The sequence below is a fragment of the Gopherus evgoodei genome, chromosome 3 (genome assembly GCF_007399415.2).
Source record: "Gopherus evgoodei ecotype Sinaloan lineage chromosome 3, rGopEvg1_v1.p, whole genome shotgun sequence".
NCBI lineage: Eukaryota > Metazoa > Chordata > Testudines > Testudinidae > Gopherus > Gopherus evgoodei.
The window spans coordinates 54283883-54302768 of NC_044324.1; the positions used below are offsets into that span (position 1 = coordinate 54283883).

General features: G+C 40.6%; 1 protein-coding gene across 2 annotated transcripts in view; it reads left to right on the forward strand.

Moving 5' to 3' along the window:
* AGPAT5 (1-acylglycerol-3-phosphate O-acyltransferase 5) overlaps positions 1-18886 on the forward strand; it is a 115384-nt gene that overhangs the window by 36646 nt on the left and 59852 nt on the right. For both annotated transcript variants that reach the window (XM_030555574.1, XM_030555573.1), the window contains one exon: positions 10183-10272. In XM_030555574.1, the coding sequence (XP_030411434.1) occupies positions 10183-10272 (90 nt within the window). The remainder of the gene's footprint in view (positions 1-10182; positions 10273-18886) is intronic.

Genomic DNA, 18886 nt, shown 5'->3' on the forward strand with positions numbered 1-18886 from the left:
CTACTGTTTGCACATGTAGCATACAATTTATTATCTTCTTTACTGTCTATTTCTAGCTGTATACTTGTTCAAAATGAACAGCAGTGAGTCAGAATGTTCTTGGTGTGCCTTTATTTTAACAAGAAAATTGATTGGTCTTATTCAGAGGGGTGTACATTGGAACATCTGGCTAATATTGATGTAAAAGACAGCTGTTTATCAGAGGATTGACTCAGCTTTTTTAACTAATATTTCTTAATTAATCTTTCTAATTAACAAAATACTGTGTTTTAGAGTAATATCAGAATTAAAATCATGGGGCAGAATTTAGAGGTGGTGTCTAATTTGGGGTCCTTTATGCTTGTTCTCCCTTTCAGATATTTACATATGTGTGCTTGTCAGTGTGTAAGAGCCAGATTTTCCTTTCATCCTTCTGTAAATTGGGGGTAATGTCATTGAAGACAGTGGAGTAATACTGATGTAAAACCAGTAAGAGAGGAAAACTGGGAGAATACTCTCTCAATCGTTTTGTCAAGGGAGGTTGAAGTTTGCCTTCATTGCTATTGCCACTACAGAATGGTCAAGGTTGCCTTAACCTGCAGATGTCATGAGATCTGCACAGCTCTCATTACTCCAATAACGGACTAGTGCTTCTGCACAATTGTCTAGGCCAACCTCTCCCGCATGACAACATGGCTCCTTTAGTACAGCAGAACCTCAGAGTTACAAACACCTTGAGAACGGAGGTTGTTTGTAACTGAAATATGCACAGCTCTGAACAAAACGTTACGGTTGTTCCTTCAAAAGTTTACAACTGAACATTGACTCAATACAGCATTGAAATTTTACTATGAAGAAGAAAAATGCTGCTTTTAACCATTTTAATTTAAATGAAACAAGCACAGAAACAGTTTCCTTACCCATCTCCATAGCTTTGGAGGAGTAGCTGTAGAGATGGTTTACTCAAATTCCGTGCTGCATGGAGCAAGCATCAAACACTCTGTGGATATGGAGGAGAGCATGCCACAGAAGGTATCTGCTTCCTTACTCCTCTCAACTCAGTACACACAGAGCCCAAATCCTATGGTGCTCCAGGGAAGGGGCTTCTAGTGAGAAGAACAGGGGAGAATGTGCTATGGAGACAATGACCCTTCCTTCTCTGTTCCCTTCTCTACCCACTTGAACCCCCAAACCAAAGTGACAGTTTCTGATGCTCTTTATTTCTCCTCTGCCATGGATTAGCAGAGTGCAAGAAGAGAATATGATCTGTGGAAAGAGCACTGCTATTGCCCTTGCATCTAGTCACTATGTCTCTGGTGGTCTAATTCTGCTTTTATTATAGTGCTAACAATTTAGGTTCTCTATTGCATCTGCTATCACTGGTGTCCAAAGTTGGTTTTGTAATTTTCCAAAATCTTGCAATGGCTCTCTGAAATATTCTGTGTTCAACTTCCTGACTACTATACTGATTGTTAATAAACTATTCCTCTGGAAGTTAGTGTGAATGTAGGCTACGCTTTTATACAGAACATAGTTATTAACTTAAACCTGTGTAGTTTTGTGTGCCCCACAACTCTTTTCACACTATTAAAGACATTAAACATAGATGGATATATTACTAGTCCAGGGACACAAATGGAAGACTGTTTACAGACACTAGTGTTGTGTGTATTTAAGAAGATGTATTTAAATTACTGAAAAAGGATACATCAGCACTGAAGTGCAAGCTAATAGATATTTTTTTGTCTTTATCACACCAAGCACTGCGAAAACATAAAACACTTCCTCTTCTTCCTGTTGATGCTCTGTCAGTGATGTCACTCACACTCCACTAAAACTTTCCAGTGATATGTATTTACAGAATACTCACGGAATTTATATTCCCTCCGTCAGGTAAACATCCCAAAATACACACATTTTGGCTAACTAGTTGTGCAGAATTCAGGCGCTAAGGAAACATATTTGTAAACATAGTTCATTGTTGATCTAGAAACATGTTTTAAAGTACAGAGGGGAAAAACTGAAAATATAGACAGTGTGTTTATGGACTTCCAGACATCTGTTTTGAGCCTACACATATATTTTGATATTATTCAAAAGGAAATACAGTAGAAATTCAGTATAAATTAGGGAACTGGATCTATAGATGATTTCATAGCTAACAAATTCCTTTTTTTTGAATATGTATTTCTAATGGTAACAAAGAAAGAAACTCCTTACATTCATCTGCTATGGCACAGGATTGTTCTGTTAGCTATAAATATAATAGCTGTGTATCTAAAGTTGGCTTTAATATTTTTGTGTGCATCTGCAGAACAGTTTCTGACCAGTCCTTCTCCACTAAAATGCAACCATGCTGGATAAGAGATCAGCAGAGAATTTTGGGGAAAATTAAGCAAAAAATATTATATACTCTTTTTCTATGCTTCCTTCTAGTCTCCTACTGCCATCACTGCTTGTCTGGGTAAGTAGCCATGCCTCAACTGGCTATTAGCCTGTGGTAGTTTTATGATTCCCTTCTGAGGTGGAGTGACAGAACAAGTGGTGAGCAGTTAATGCACCATTGAATTTATGCTTCATTTTGATGCTATTTTTTTGGAGAGCAGTATGCTAACTGTGGCTCTCACTCTTCAAACAGAAATATCATTGCTAATGCTAGGTGGGCTTTTGCAACCCACAAAGCTCATTTGGGCAAGTCCATCCTCAGTTTAGCCAGTATCTAAAAAGATAGACAAATTATATAAATATTTACCCCAAGAGGATTTTTAAGACTCTTTGGTAGTAGAAGCTGCTGTTCAGAGACCTAAGGGTGGATTAGTACACACTGTTTACTCAGATAAAAATAAAGAAAATGAATTTATTGGGAAAAAGTCTTCTCATCTTTCACATTAAGTTAAATTCCATGAATTACCAAGACACAGTGCGCTAACAATACCATCTTTGGAAAAAAATGTCAGTGTGTATTGACTTGCTCCTGAATGAACAGAGGAAACTTGCACGTGCTATCACAGCAGAAGGTCTCCAAGTAGCATGACATGCCTTGATAGCATCTGTTGACTTCAGATGCAGAAGCTTGAGCTGTAGCTACTACAATTTCTATCAGAAGGTATGCTTGGCTTAAATTTTTGGAAGTGCCTCTACAGAGCTAAAGTGGAGGATCTTGCTTTTAAAGGAGGAGGACCATTGGGTACCACCACTGATGAGTTTTTGTAAAAGATGGAAAATAGATACACTGCCAGTTACTTCGGCATCTATCAACAGCACAGGAAAAAGCCACAAGTACTACGTTTTAAGTTCCAAAGACAACACTACCCTTGATTGTCTTCTCACCTTACTCAAAGGAGACAGTAATATCACCAGCAATAGCCTCCTTGGCAGTTTTTCTCAACCAAAGAGCTTCAAACTGAGATCAAGAGGCAATCAGGCATCTTGAGTAGCTGTGTTATTGGGCAGTATGTCAACTTTGTGACCTAAGGCCCGAGAGCTCTGATCCAGTCTTAATCCAGGTTCACTCTTCTCCATTTGGAGACTGGCTATAACATTTTTTCCCACTGTTGGACTTTTATAACCATGGATAAGGTAATGGTTTTTTTCACAGAGCTCGCAGAAGTCACAGAAACCATGACTTCCAGCAACCTCTGTGAATTCAGCCATGGCAGCCGGGCGCGACAGGGTCCCCCACTGTCACAGTTAGCAGGGGGGACTCCTGCAGCTTCCTTGTGGCAGGGAGCCCCCAACAGCTCCCAGCTGCCATGGGAGGCAGGAGCTCCTGGCCATTGCAGGCGGTGGGGGGACCACACCATAAAATCAACCAGAGCTGGGAGCAGGCTCCTGCAGTGACCAGCCTCTGCAGTCAGTGTGGGGACTCTGCAGCTGAGTTCCCCATTTTGTCATGGATATTTTTTGTAAAAGTCACGGACAGGTCACAGGCTTCCATGAATTTTTATTTATTGCTCATGACCTGCCTGTGACTTTTACTAAAAATATCCATGACAAAATCTTAGCCTTACCCATGGACAAGTGGATTTTAGAGATTGTCCACAGAAGATATTCAGTACAATTTAAAAAAAAATATCCATCCTTCCAATCACAATCTCCTTCCCTCTCACAAGAACCTGCTGAGATCAGAGATTCTAGCTCTAGGAATAAGGAGGAGGTAATATGTACTGCACCTAACAGAATCTGCATCACTCAATCCTTGAGATTGTACTTCTAAAAAAAAAAAGTTTATAATCTAGTTTAAAATAAACCTGCACGCTTATATAACAGTAAAAGTGAATAAAATAATAGTGCTTTACACTGACATAATACCATTCACTTGAGAACCATAAAAGGCTTTGTAAACCTCAATCGTATCAGTATCGCGATCCTGCTAGGAAGTAGATGGCCCTTATGCTCCATGACTTCCACTGGTTGCCTAGAGGGATGAGGAAGGAATTTTTTCTGCGGTACACAATTGGCTAGTTGTAGTGTAAGTTTATTTATTTAGCCTTCCTCTGAAGCAGAGACTGGTCACAGCAGGAAACAGGATAACAGGTGGTTTGGACTAGTGCTCTGAGGTGGTACAGAGAATTCTTTTTCTATATGTTGGACTGGTGTATCTTGCTCACATGCTCAGAGTTATAACAGGTTGCCAGATTTCAGGTTGGGAAGCAACTTCCCCATATCAGATTGGCTGGGACCCTGGGGTTTTGGGGGAGGAGGGGTTAGGTTGGTTTTTGCCTTCCTTTGAAGCAGTGGGCATGGTTCATATGCTGGGATCATCTGGGCATCCCTCATCTAATCAGGTCCTTGCTTTTGCAGAAGTCTTGGGTATTCATGGCACTTTGGTCTCTCTCAGTCTCTCCCCATGACACACAAAAAAGGTGGAAGCCTTTGCCTTACATTAAACCTCAAGAGGCTCAATACTCTCATCAAGACATCTTGTTTCTGTATGCTATCCTAGCCTCTATCATACCCTCCCCCTGAAAGATTGGCTTGCAGCTCGTGATTTGAAGGATAAGCATTTACATATTTCCTCTTGTTCTTATTGCAAATACCTTAGTTTCGTAGTGGGAGAGGACTACTTCCAGTACAGGATCCTTCCATTTAGACCTTATGCTGCCCCCATAGTATTCTCAGAATATCTATCAGCAGTGGCAGCTCACCTAAGAAGAAAGGGAATTCTCTTGTACCCTTATTTGGAGGATTGACTAATAAAAGTGTCATTAAGGGAATATCTTTGTAATGCTCTCCTCTGCACATGTACTCTCTTCAGAAGTATGGTTTCATGATAAACCCTAAGAAGTCATTCTAACAAATCAGTTGTGAAATCTTATCTCTGTTAGACTCTGAGATAAGCAGAGTGCTGCTTCCTCAAGAGTGGTCCCTGAATGTAAAATCAGCAGTAGAAACTTGGCACTCTCAAAGGGTGATGTTCTATCTCAAGTTGATGGGACTCTTTAACTTCAGCAATATACACATGTCTCAAAATAAGAACTTTACAGCACTGGCTGTCAGCCAACTACAGACAAAGTACAGACAGATTAATCAAAAGCTTTCCATTCCAAAGAAAGTGCTAATATCTAGATTAACAAGGTCAACCTTATGATGTCCTCAAAGGGACACCATTCAGTCCTCTTCCACTCAGAACAGATACTGAATAATTCAACATAAAATGTTATGCTCACTGCTGCAGGTTCACAATCCAGGAACACTGGAATCCCCCCCCCCCCCAAAGAACATTACATTAAATTACATTAAAACCTTATAGAGCTTACAGAGCAATTTGTTGGGCATTTAAAAACATTCTAACCTCATGTCCAGCACAAAGTTGTTCAGGTGCTTATGGACAGCGTCTCTAATATTTTATATAAACAAGCGGAAAGGTGCCTATTCTTAATTTTGCAGTGAGGCAACGGGAATGGTGCCCTCTCCGCAACATGTGGCTAAGCATCTGACAGGGAAAAACAGCAATCTGGAAGACCAGCTAAGTAGAATCATGAAAATCACCGGTGAGCGGTCACTGAAAACTTCAGTGATACAGGAAATCTTCACATGCTAGGGACACCCATAGACAGACTTCTTTACAATGAAAGAAAATGCAAAATGTCAGATGTTTTGTTCGAGAGCAAAGACAGACAGACATTCAATTTCAAATGTGTTCCTCAGATTATAGAGCCAAGGTCTCCTATATGCCTTTCCTCCTATTATGTCTAATAACAGAGTGCTGGTGAGGGGGGCATAAAAAAAGATAATTTTAATAGCGGCCATTTGGCCCAAGCAGCAATTGTTCACAGATTTACTACACATCTCAGAAGGGACGTACAGAACGCTGCCTGTCATTCCAGATTTGCTTACTCAACAGGATGGTTGAGTCTGCCATTCAGACACAAACTCTGTTCACCTTATTTAGGTTTCTAATAAAACTGAATTTATTTGCCTATCTTGTTCCACTTCTGTTCAGGCTATATTAGTGAGCTCTGGAAAACATTACATTTTAAAATGGAAAAAGTTCATTCACAGTGTGGGCAGAGGATGACGATAATGATCCCATCTCACAGCCTCAACCTAATGTATACCTGAATACTTCCTCCGGCTCAAAATAGCAGACCTATCACTCTCTTCAATTTAAGGTTCTTTTATTAGCCTTGTCCACCTTCCATTCTCTCAATGATAATAAATTGGTGTTTGCTCATGAGACGTTTACCATCCTATTGAAAATCCAGCATCCTCTTGTGATCTTAATTTAGTTTTCATATATTTAGGCCTGGTCTACGCTGGGGGCCGGGAGGGGAGCGGGTGTCAATATAAGATACGCAACTTCAGCTACGAGAAGTCAACATATCTTAGTTTGACTTACCTCCCATCCTCACGGCATGTGATCGGTGCCCACGGCTTCCCCTTCGACTCCACTTCTGCCTCTCGCCCTGATGGAGTTCCGGAGTCAACGTGGAGTGCGTTCAGGGATTGATTTTTCGCGTCTAGACGAGATGCAATAAATCGATCCTTGATAGATCAATCGCTATCCGGCGGGTAGTGTGGATGTACCCTATATGAAACATCTATTTGAGACTATAAGAGAATGTTCTTTACTTACATGTTTAAATCTCTCAAAGATTTTTATTGAAAAAAATCAGTGCAAGTAGTCTAGTACAGTACTTAGAAAAAGCAGTAAATGCAGCAATGATGAAAAGATGATTTGGTAAGATAACATTTTAATTTTGAACATGCAAAAAGATTATAACAATGAGGAATTTATTTTTGAGGCAAATTTTATTTATATCCTCTTTTATCTTTTTTGCTTTGGTTGTGTTTCTCTCTTTTCAAACTTAATAGTGCAATCAATCTCTCAGTTTTAAAATGTTAATAGTAATATGTCTGGAACAAGCTATAAAACTAATCTTTTCCAGGAGATGGTTTAGTTTTTCATAAGGTTTCCCAGTGAAAATGCTATTATTGTGAAGAATCTTTTGCCTTCTAAAACAAGTAGTTATTTTAATTTCTCTGAGTATCATCAGTATCTAACGTTCTCTGCAATTACCAGACTTCCTTTTATTTGTGAAAGTGTATAATAGTGTGATATGGTCAGTGCTGCTTGTTACTACATACACACATGTATCTACAATACGATACCTATTACTTGTCTTCAGTATTTGTCTTCTGTTGCTATTTACAGCGTGACACCCAGATTTGAAAATTCTGATCTGCAAATACTTATGCAGATGAATAACTTTACTCATGTGAGGAGTCCTATTAATCTCAGTGGTACTACTTGCATTAATAAAGTTACTTCTGTGTGTGTATTTGTAGGAATAGACCTTTGTGTCAGTTCCAGTGTTGTCTTCTGATTCAGTAACAGTGTTAAACAAGATAGTCAGGTCAGTGGTGAGTTGGAGCCAGTTCGCACTGGTTCATGCAAACCGGTTGTTAAATTTAGAAGCCGGTTTAGAATCGGTTGTTAAAAGGGTGGGCAAACTCCGGCCCGCGGGCCGCATCCAGCCTGCTGGACCATCCTCTCTGGCCTGGTTGAGGAGGCTCCCTCCCCGCCTTCCCCAGCTCCTCCCCCGCCTTCCCCCCCTCTCACAGAGCCTAGTGCCAGCGCTCTGGACCGCTCCTGGGAAGCTCTGCAGCTCCTGCCACTTTGAGTGGCAAGGTAAGAGGGTGGGGCTGCAAGCTCCAGCGGGCCGCGTGGCATCCATACAAGCTGCCCTGAGCAGCATGGTGAGGGGGCCGGGCCGAGGAGAGGTTGGATAAGGGGCAGGGAGCGGTTGGAGGGGGCAGAGGTTCTGGGGGAGTGGTCAGGGGACAGGGAACAGGGAGGGGGTTGGGTAAGCGTTGGAGTTCTGGGGGTCTGTCGGGGTGGTGGTGAATGGGGTTGGGGCAGTCAGGAGACGGAGGGGGCAAGTTGGGTAGGAGGTGGGGTCCTGGGGGGCAGTTGGGGTGGGGGGGGTCTCGGGAAGGAGTGGTCAGGGGACAAGGAGCGGGGAGGGTTGATGGGTTCTGAGGGGGGCAGTCACGTGCAGGATGTGGGTGGGCATCGGGTGGGGGTGGGGATAGGCTGTTTTGGGAGGCACGTGGGGCTTGTACTCACTGGGCAGTTTCCTACTGGGTCTTCAGCGGCACATTCTTCACTCGCTCCAGGTCTTCGGCGGTACTGAAGGACCTGCTGCTGACATGCCACCAAAGACTCGGAGTGAGTGAAGAAAGTGCCGCCAAAGAACCGGTAGGAAACTGGTTCCTAAGATTTTGGTAGCTCATCACTAGGTCAAGTGCTTTCTAATTATTTGTGTGGACATTGTGATCTACATGTAGAACACTTCTTATATGTAACTTTGTTAAAGAGTATGTATTGCTTATGCAAATATAAAATGGTGTGTCTTTCATCCTGAGAGACAGTGTTCTCTACTATGCATGTGTGACAGTGTACCCCATAAGGCTTTATGGGGGGTGCTTACAAAGGTATATATGATGTAACTGGAATAGAGTTTTGCTACATATGCCATGTAACATATCTATGTAAAGATTATGATCTACTGGTTATGTTCATCCTAGTTGTATGCAGGCACCATTTGTGTGTTCAGAGTTATGAACATTGGCTGTATAATTGCTTGGTCACTTCTTGGGAAACGAATGTGCTCAGTCAGGAAGCATTTAACAGACAAAAGAGCTTGGAAGACTCCAATCCACATAAGAAGTCTGCCTGAGGACATTCAAGGGAGCATGTGGGTAATGGCTGCTCCCTGCAAGTCCTAAGTCATGCATGGGCAGGTGACTTGCCCATGTGCTTCCAAATCTCCATTTTGTGACTGGATTCTACAAGGGGAGGAGAGGGTCTCCACCCACAAGAGAGAGTCTATTTAAATCCCTGGGAGACCCCTCCATGGGTTCTTCAGATGGCTAAAGAAGGAGGCTTTCCACCCCCCCAGGATACTGACAGGAAAACTGAAACAAAGGACAGTGTGCAAGGGGTGTGAGTGATTGCTGGACCCAGGCTAAAAGGAGATTAGCCTGTAAAAGGGAGCATTCAGGAACTGGTGAGGATCTTATCTGTATTCAGTTTGATTAGACATAGATTTGCGCATTTTATTTTATTTTGCTTGGTGACTTACTTTGTTCTGTCTGTTACTACTTGGAACCACTTAAATCCTACTTTCTGTATTTAATAAAATCACTTTTTACTTATTAATTAACTCAGAGTATGTATTAATACTTGGGGGAGCAAACAGCTGTGCATATCTCTCTATCAGTGTTATAGAGGGCTAACAATTGAGTTTACCCTTGCATAAGCTTTATACAGGGTAAAATGGATTTATTTGGGTTTAGACCCCATTGAGAGTTGGGCCTCTGGGCGCTAAAGACAAACACACTTCTGTTAGCTGTTTTCAGGTAACCCTGCAGTTTTGGGCAGGTAATTCAGACTCTGGGTCTTTGCTGAAGTAGACAAGAGTGTCTGGCTCAGCAGGACAGGGTGCTGAAATCCTAAGCTGGCAGGGAAAAACAGGGATAGAAGTAATCTTGGCCCATCGGTTGGCACTCCCAAGGGGGTTTCTGTGATCCACCCATCACAGCAGGCTGCTAATTTTATCTCAATAGATGCTTCTAATGACCTGTCACATAATATCTAAAAATTGTTTTTATCCAAATTCAAACATTTGTTTTTTCATCAAATGTAGTATGTGATAAATACTAAATACTTTTTATTTTTAAATTTTTATGTCCTAGCATGGAGGAATCTATGTAAAACGAAGTGCCAGATTTAATGAAAAAGAAATGAGAAACAAGCTGCAGGCCCAGGTGAAAGCTGAGACTCCAGTAAGATTATACATTTTTCTCTTTATTATTATTTTTAAGTAATCAGTCTTTGTAACTGGAATTACAATTACAAAAATCAGAGGAATTAGAAATAACTAGTATCTGTAAATTACAAGACAAGCAACCATGTGCATGTTTTCTTTAGGTATTTTCACTGATTATTCGTAGAGCTACCATTACAGCAGCTTTCCAGAAACAGCCAATTTCACTGTTCCCTATATTTTAAAATAGCATCTTGCTCACTGTAGTAATGCCTGTCAGATTGATTTTTTTTAACTGTATATCAAATTAGTTTGGTCTTTTGAAAGTCAAGAAACATTCTTATAAAATGTTAATTAATCAGCTATCAGGATGATTAATCATTTTTAATGTGAGTGACATTTTAAAACTGAATAACTTTGTCTACTACAGGGAAAATCTCTTGATAATTTTCTATTTGAAGAACAACTGTTATTGCCAAGTGACATTTCTCATGACTCCCTCTATGGTCCGTGGTTCACTGGTTGGAATCACTATGCTTTCATTTTTACTAGTTACTATATATTAATATGTTGTGTTTTCCCCCTTGTTGGCTTGGTGCATTGTAACCTACTTGGTCACACTTGAGATATCTCAGTTGATCAGCTCTGCTTTAAATTATATGAAAAAGGAATCCTACAAAAAGTGGAAACGGACAATTTGCTAAGGATGAGAACAAAAGAATAGTACAGCATGTAGGGACAAAATCGGAAAGGCTAAGGCACAAAATAGGTTACACCTACCAAGGAACATAGAAAGGCATTAAGAAGTTCTATAAGTACAGTAGGAGCAAGAGAAAGACAAAGGAAAGTGTAGGTCCTCTACTTAGCGGGGAAGGAGAGCTAATGATGCATGACATCAAGAAGCATGAAGGGTTTAATGCTTATTTTACTTCAGTCTTCACTAAACTAGTTAATTATGTCCAGATATTTAACACAATTAACCTTAATATTTACATAAGTTAAGCCTGGTCTGTATTTAAAAGTTAGGTCAACATAGCTGCATCCAGTCAGGAATGTGAAAATCTATACCCCTGACCCAGGTAGCTATGCCAAGCAAACCCCTGGGATAGACACAGTTATGTCAACGGAATAATGCTTCTGTCAACATAGCTACCATCATTTAGGAAGATGATGTTTGTACACTGATGGCAAAGACCCCTACCATTGATGTAGGCTGCATCTACTCTGACAGAGTTTTGCTGCCATAACTACAGCGATGTGGCTGTGCCGGTTTAGTCTCTGTAGTGTAGGCATACTTCCAAATATATTCAAGTTGATGGAATTCCCATTTGGGTACTTAAGGAACTAGCTGAAGCAATATCAGAATTACTAGCTATTATCTTCGAGAACTCATGAAGGATGGGTAGGATTGGAAAAGAACAAACATATTACCTATCTTTAAAGAAGGGAACAAAAGGACCCAAGGAATTATAAACCAGTTCACCTAACTTCGGTTCCTGAAAGGATACTGGAACAAATTAGTAAACAATCAGTTTGAAAGCATCTGAAGGATTATAGGGTTATAAGTAATAGCCAACATAGATTTGTCAAGAACAGATCATGCCAAACCAATCTAATTTTCTTTCTTGACAGGGTTACTGCCTACTGGATAGGGAAGAAGCAGTAGACACTGTATATCTTGGTTTTAATAAGACTTTTGATAGAGTCCCACTTGACATTCTCATAAGCCAGCTAAAGAAATAAGTCTGTCCTGTGTCCAGTACTATTCAATATTTTCATTAATGACTTGGATAATGAAGTGGAGAATGTGCACGTAAAATGTGCAAATAAATCCAAACTTGGTGGGGTTGTAAGTGCTATGGAAGACATGCAAAATACTATACTTGGGAAGGAAAAATCAAATGCACAACTACAAAATGGGGAATAAATGGGCAAGGCAGTAGTATTGCTGAAAAGGATCTGCACATTATGGTGGATCACACGTTGAGTATGGGTCAAGAAAGTGACGCATTTTGAAAAAGAATGGTGATCAGCTGTTCTCCATGTCCACTGAAGGCAGGACAAGAAATAATCAGCTTAATCTGCAGCAAGGGAGATTTAGGTTAGATGTTAGGAAAATCTTTCTAATTATAAGGATAGTTGACTATTAGAATGGGCTTGGAGGTTTTAAGAACATATGAACATAAGGAACATAAGAACAGCCGTACCGGGTCAGACCAAAGGCATCTAGCCCAGTATCTGTCTACCAACAGTGGCCAATGCCGGGTGCCCCAGAGGGAGTGAAGCTAACAGGCAATCATCAAATGATCTGCCAGGTGCCCCAGAGAGAGTGAAGCTAACAGGCAATCATCAAATGATCTCTCTCCTGCCATCCATCTCCATCCTCTGATGAACAGAGGCCAGGGACACCATTCTTTACCCTTCCTGGCTAATAGCCATTTATGGACTTAGCCACCATGAATTTATCCAGTTCCCTTTTAAACATTATTATAGTCCCAGCCTTCACAATCTCCTCAGGTAAGGAATTCCACAAGTTGACTGTGCGCTGTGTGAAGAAGAACTTCCTTTTATTTGTTTTAAACCTGCTACCTATTAATTTCATTTGGTGACTCCTAGTTCTTGTATTATGGGAATAAGTAAACAACTTTTCCTTATCCACTTTCTCCACATCACTCATGATTTTATATACCTCTATCATATCCCCCCCTTAGTCTCCTCTTTTCCAAGCTGAAGAGACCTAGCCTCTTTTATCTTTCCTCGTATGGGACCCTCTCCAAACCCCTAATCATTTTAGTTGCCCTTTTCTGAACCTTTTCTAGTGCTAGAACATCTTTTTTGAGGTGAGGAGACTACATCTGTACACAGTATTCAAGATGTGGGTGTACCATGGATTTATATAAGGGGCAAATAATATTCTCAGTCTTATTCTCTATCCCCTTTTTAATGATTCCTAACATCCTGTTTGCTTTTTTGACTGCCTCTGCGCACTGCATGGACATCTTCAGAGAACTATCCACGATGACACCAAGATCTTTTTCCTGACTTCTTGTAGCTAAATTAGCCCCCATCATATTGTATGTATAGTTGACGTTATTTTTTCCAATGTGCATTACTTTACATTTATCCACATTAAATTTCATTTGCCATTTTGTTGCCCAATCACTTGGTTTTGTGAGATCTTTTTGAAGTTCTTCACAATCTGCTTTGGTCTTAAGTATCTTGAGTAGTTTAGTATCATCTGCAAACTTTGCCACCTCACTGTTTACCCCTTTCTCCAGATCATTTATGAATAAATTTAATAGGATTGGTCCTTGGACTGACCCTTGGGGAACACCACTAGTTACCCCTCTCCATTCTGAGAATTACCATTCCTACTCTTTGTTCCCTGACTTTTAACCAGTTCTCAATCCATGAAAGGACCTTCCCTTTTATCCATGACAGCTTAATTTATGTAGAGCCTTTGGTGAGGACCTTGTCAAAGGCTTTCTGGAAATCTAAGTATGCTATGTCCACTTGATCCCTCTTGTCCAGATGTTTGTTGACCCCTTCAAAGAACTCTAATAGATTAGTAAGACACAATTTCCCTTTACAGAAACCATATTGACTATTGCTCAACAGTTTGTTTTTCTATGTGTCTGACAATTTTATTCTTAACTATTGTTTTCGACTAATTCGCCTGGTACTGACGTTAGACTTACAGGTCTGTAATTGCCGGGGTCACCTCTAGAGCCCTTTTTAAATATTGGTGTTACATTAGCTAACTTCCAGTCATTGGGTACCGAAGCCGATTTAAAGGACAGGTTACAAACCTTAATTAATAGTTCCGCAATTTCATATTTGAGTACTTTCAGAACTCTTGGGTAAATGCCATCTGGTCCCAGTGACTTGTTAATGTCGAGTTATCAATTAATTCCAAACCTCCTCTAGTGACACTTTAATCTGTGACAGTTCCTCAGATTTGTCACCTACAAAAGCCGGCTCAGGTTTGGGAATCTCCCTAACATCCTCAGCCGTGAAGACTGAAGCAAAGAATCCATTTAGTTTCTCCATGATGACTTTATTGTCTTTAAGTGCTCCTTTTGTATTTCAATCGTCAAGGGGCCCCACTGGTTGTTTAGCAGGCTTCCTGCTTCTGATGTACTTAAAAAACATTTTGTTATTACCTTTGGAGTTTTTGGCTAGCCGTTCTTCAGACTCCTCTTTGGCTTTTCTTATTACACTCTTGCACTTAAGCTGGCAGTGTTTGTGCTCCTTTCTATTTGCCTAACTGGAGGAGCTAAGAGAGGCAGAGAGGTATGTTGATGAGGCTTTCCGGGACACTCTAGAATTGTCCCACCTCTGCTCAGACAGCCTCTATGCTGTTGAGGAGGAAGAAAGGCCCAGGGAAGCAGAGCAGTCAATGGGAGCAGAGGGAAACCTTCCCATAGTTGGGGTCCTCCTTCCAGAGGGTGCTGGGGTTGCCTCTCGCACTGAGGTTACCTCTCTGGGGGAGGGAACTCCAGTTGCTAGGAAAAGGCAGGTGTTAGTAATGGGATATTCGATCATTAGAAACATAGATAGCTGGGTTTGTGATGACCAGGAAAACCGTATGGTGACTTCCCTGCCTGGTGCAAAGGTTGCAGATCTCTCGAGGGACCTAGACAGACTTATGTGTAGTGCTGGGGAGGAGCCAGTGGTCATGGTACATGTAGGTACCAATGACATAGGGAAGGGTAGGAGAGATGTCCTGGAAGCCAAATTTAGGCTACTAGGGAAGAGACTGAAATCCAGGACCTCTGTGGTGGCATTCTCAGCAATGCTCCCAGTTCCACGCGCAGGGCCAAGTAGGCAGGCAGAGCTTCAGAGCCTCAATGCGTGGATGAGACAATGGTGTACAGAGGAGGGGTTTAGATTCATTAGGAACTGGGGAAACTTTTGAGATGGGAGACGCCTGTACAGGAGAGAGGCGCTCCACCTAAACCAAAGTGGAACCAGACTGCTGGCACTAAACATTAAAAAGGTTGTAGAGCAACTTTTAAACTAGGAGATGGGGGAAAGCCGACTGCTGCAGAGGAGCATGTGGATCGGACACAGACTTCTCCTAGGGGAGAGACTGATCATAGGGAATCTCCAGATTATAGTCAGGAACAGAGGATGGAAGAGGATAATGTAAGGGCCGGATCAGATGATAAACAGTCACATAAAAAAGAATCTGGCACATCAGAAAAGGGCAGACAAATAAACAGGGACAAGTTTTTAAAGTGCTTGTACACAAATGCTAGAAGTCTAAATAATAAGATGGGTGAACTGGAATGCCTTGTGATAAAGGAGGATATTGATATAATAGGCAGAGTAATCAATGGGACACAATCATTCCAGGGTACAAAATATATCGGAAGGACAGAACAGGTTGTACAGGGGGAGAAGTGGCACTATATGTGAAAGAAAATGTAGATTCAAATGAAGTAAAAATCTTAAGTGAATCCACATGTTCCATAGAATCACTATGGATAGAAATTTCATGCTCTAATAAAAATATAACGTTAGGGATCTGTTATCGACCACCTGACCAGGACAGTAATAGTGATGATGAAATGCTAAGGGAAATTAGAGATGCTATCAAAATTAAGAACTCAATAATAGTGGGGGATTTCAATTATCCCCATATTGACTGGGAACATTTCACTTCAGGACGAAATGCAGAGATAAAATTTCTCGATACTTTAAATGACTGCTTCATGGAGCAGCTGGTACGGGAACCCACAAGGGGAGAGGCAACTAGATTTAATCCTGAGTGAAGCGCAGAAGCTGGTCCAAGAGGTAACTATAGCAGGACCGCTTGGAAATAGTGACCATAATACAATAGCATTCAACATCCCTGTGGGGGGAAGAACACCTCAACAGCCCAACACTGTGGCATTTAATTTCAAAAGAGGAAACTATACAAAAATGAGGGGGTTAGTTAAACAAAAGTTAAAAGGTACAGTGACTAAAGTGAAATCCCTGCACGTTGCATGGGCCCTTTTTAAAGACACCATAATAGAGGCCCAACTTGAATATATACCCCAAATTAAGAAACACAGTAAAAGAACTAAAAAAGAACTTAACAACCATGTATAAGAAGCAGTGAGAGATAAAAAGACTTCCTTTAAAAGGCCGAAGTCAAATCCTAGTGAGGCAAATAGAAAGGAGCACAAACACTGCCAGCTTAAGTGCAAGAGTGTAATAAGAAAAGAAGAGGTTAGACCAATACCAGTAAGGGATGATCAGTACGGGGGGCTGGACTAGATATCCTCTTGAGGTCCCTTCTAATTTCCTTTCTATGAAATATACACAAAAACACTTTTAGCGAATGAGTTTCTAATGATGGCACGTGTTTTACAGCTGAAACCATGGTAAAGATTATTTGGTCTTAATACTCTTCAGTGTTCAAGGATTCAGTGTGGTATGATTTTCTTCAAATATTAAAGTGGCCTTTTTGAATAGTCAAGCAAAAGAGGTTTATACTGGAGAGTATGTTTTCAGTCAAAGCTCTGATGTGCTTACTTAAGGCCCTCATTCCAGAAGGCATCTATATTCAGGACAGCACTTAAAACATATTCTGTCCTCAATCAGGGCTTAGTATGGACATGTTTTGTTAGGATGAAAAGAACAACTTGTCTGTTTAGATTTATAAAGTAAGAAGTGGATTTAAGTTATGACAACCAAATATTTGACAGAGTTTTTCTGTAGGTCTTTGGCTAGTGCAGCAGTCAGCAACCTTCGCATGCGACCCATCAGGGTAATCCACTGACGGGCTGTGAGACATTAATGTTCACATTGACCATCCACAAGCATGGCCCCCCACAGCTCCAACTGGCTGGGAACAGCGAACCGCAGCCACTGGGAGCTGCGGGGGGCCGTGCCTGCGGATGGTTAAGGTAAACAAAATGTCTCTCGGCCTGCCAGCGAATTACCCTGATGGGCCACGTGCTTAAGGTTGCAAACCTCTGGGCTAGTGTATGAAATGTCATTTAGTTTAGCATTGCAAAACTCTATTTGCCCTGTGTGAGAACTTTTTTGGGTGGAGTAGGTAAGTGATATAATTATTATTAGGGCATGGTGGAAGGCAAATGAGTACATGTGACTTGGTTGTTAAATTTTCATGACACTTCTGTAATGCTGGCTTAGTTCAGTTTTATTAACTATATATTATTGTATCTGTGTTTGTGCATATATTTTGTTTTTTAAAAGGGACAAATTCTGCCCTATGTTATATGGGTAAAATTTACTTTGAATTAAGTTATACCTCATAGCAATTTCATGTTATAATTAACAATAAATGCTCTCAAAATTGTTGGCTGAGCTGCTTAAAAATATTTCTGCTAATGAAAGTGATCAATTTTTGCACAGAGCAAGCTTACATTCAAACATTTATGTATTATATCTAACCACTTTACGTATTAATATTACAGTGAAGTCAGATTTATACTGTTGCATTTGTGTTTGAAATTTCACCACATGAATACATTAAATATTTGTGCTTCCTGTCAATCTGGATAGGAATCCTTCCATTTTCTTTCAAGCCCAACGTGCCATGAAATAATAGCAAAATGAACATATACACTGCTCTTAACTCGTACTTGCAAATAGCAAATACCCAAGTTGCAAAATAACCTACAGAAGAAAATGCTTGCATACAATACTTTGTTCTCTCATCACAAATTAGAACCATTTTATTCTCTCTGTAAATAGCATATTAATTGTCATAAATCTGCAGAAAGAATCTTTCTCTGCCTTTATTACACACAAAAATGTCTCCTCATAACTTGAAGACCCAGCTTGAAGTAACCATGAAAAATAAATAGTTGGAAAAATCTTCCCTTTCCCTGTTTTGAGATATGAGATTGTATCAGGATTTTGGGTGCTTCCAGTATTTAATTGTGAGTCACTAAAGTCTAGGACATATGCATGTTTCACTTAATCGTTGGAGTTGGGTGGAGATTGAGTGACACTGCCATATCATTTAAACAAAATGATGCTTCAGAATCCTCTTTAGTAATTCATCAGAGATTACTAGCATTTCTGAAATGGCTTAATATATTGTAAATTTAGCGGTGAGCATGGTAGCAAATGTGTTAATCAGCACTACCAAATCTGTTGAGGTGAATATAAAATAGAAATAATTACTGAATACCATGATGGACGTCATGGCAGCATATCTTAAACCTTTAGTATGAGTGGCCTTTCTCATTTGAAGTATTCTAAACCTATGAAAACAGGTTCAGGAAAATCAAACAGTCAAAAACCACACTCTAGATACGCTGGGTTACTGTAAAGTTCTCTACGTGGCATGCCTCTCTTGAAGTTCACTCAAAAGTTATAGCTGGCACGTTATTCAGCTGCTTATTTATTGTTTGGTGATAGTCACAGGGAGCTTTGCTTTGATGCTCCAATTGATTTGCTGGTTCTCTATTCACTTCTGGGATCTTTTTATTGATATAAAGCAGGAGTTCTCAACCTTTTGGGGCTCAGGATCCATTTGTAAGCCTTAATGAACTGTCACACCCCACAGACAATCCGCCCTTCCCCAGTTACTCCAGCCATGATAAAGGCTAATGCAAACCTAGAATGCATTAGGTGATGTATTTCCTGTAGAGAAGGGGAAGCATTGT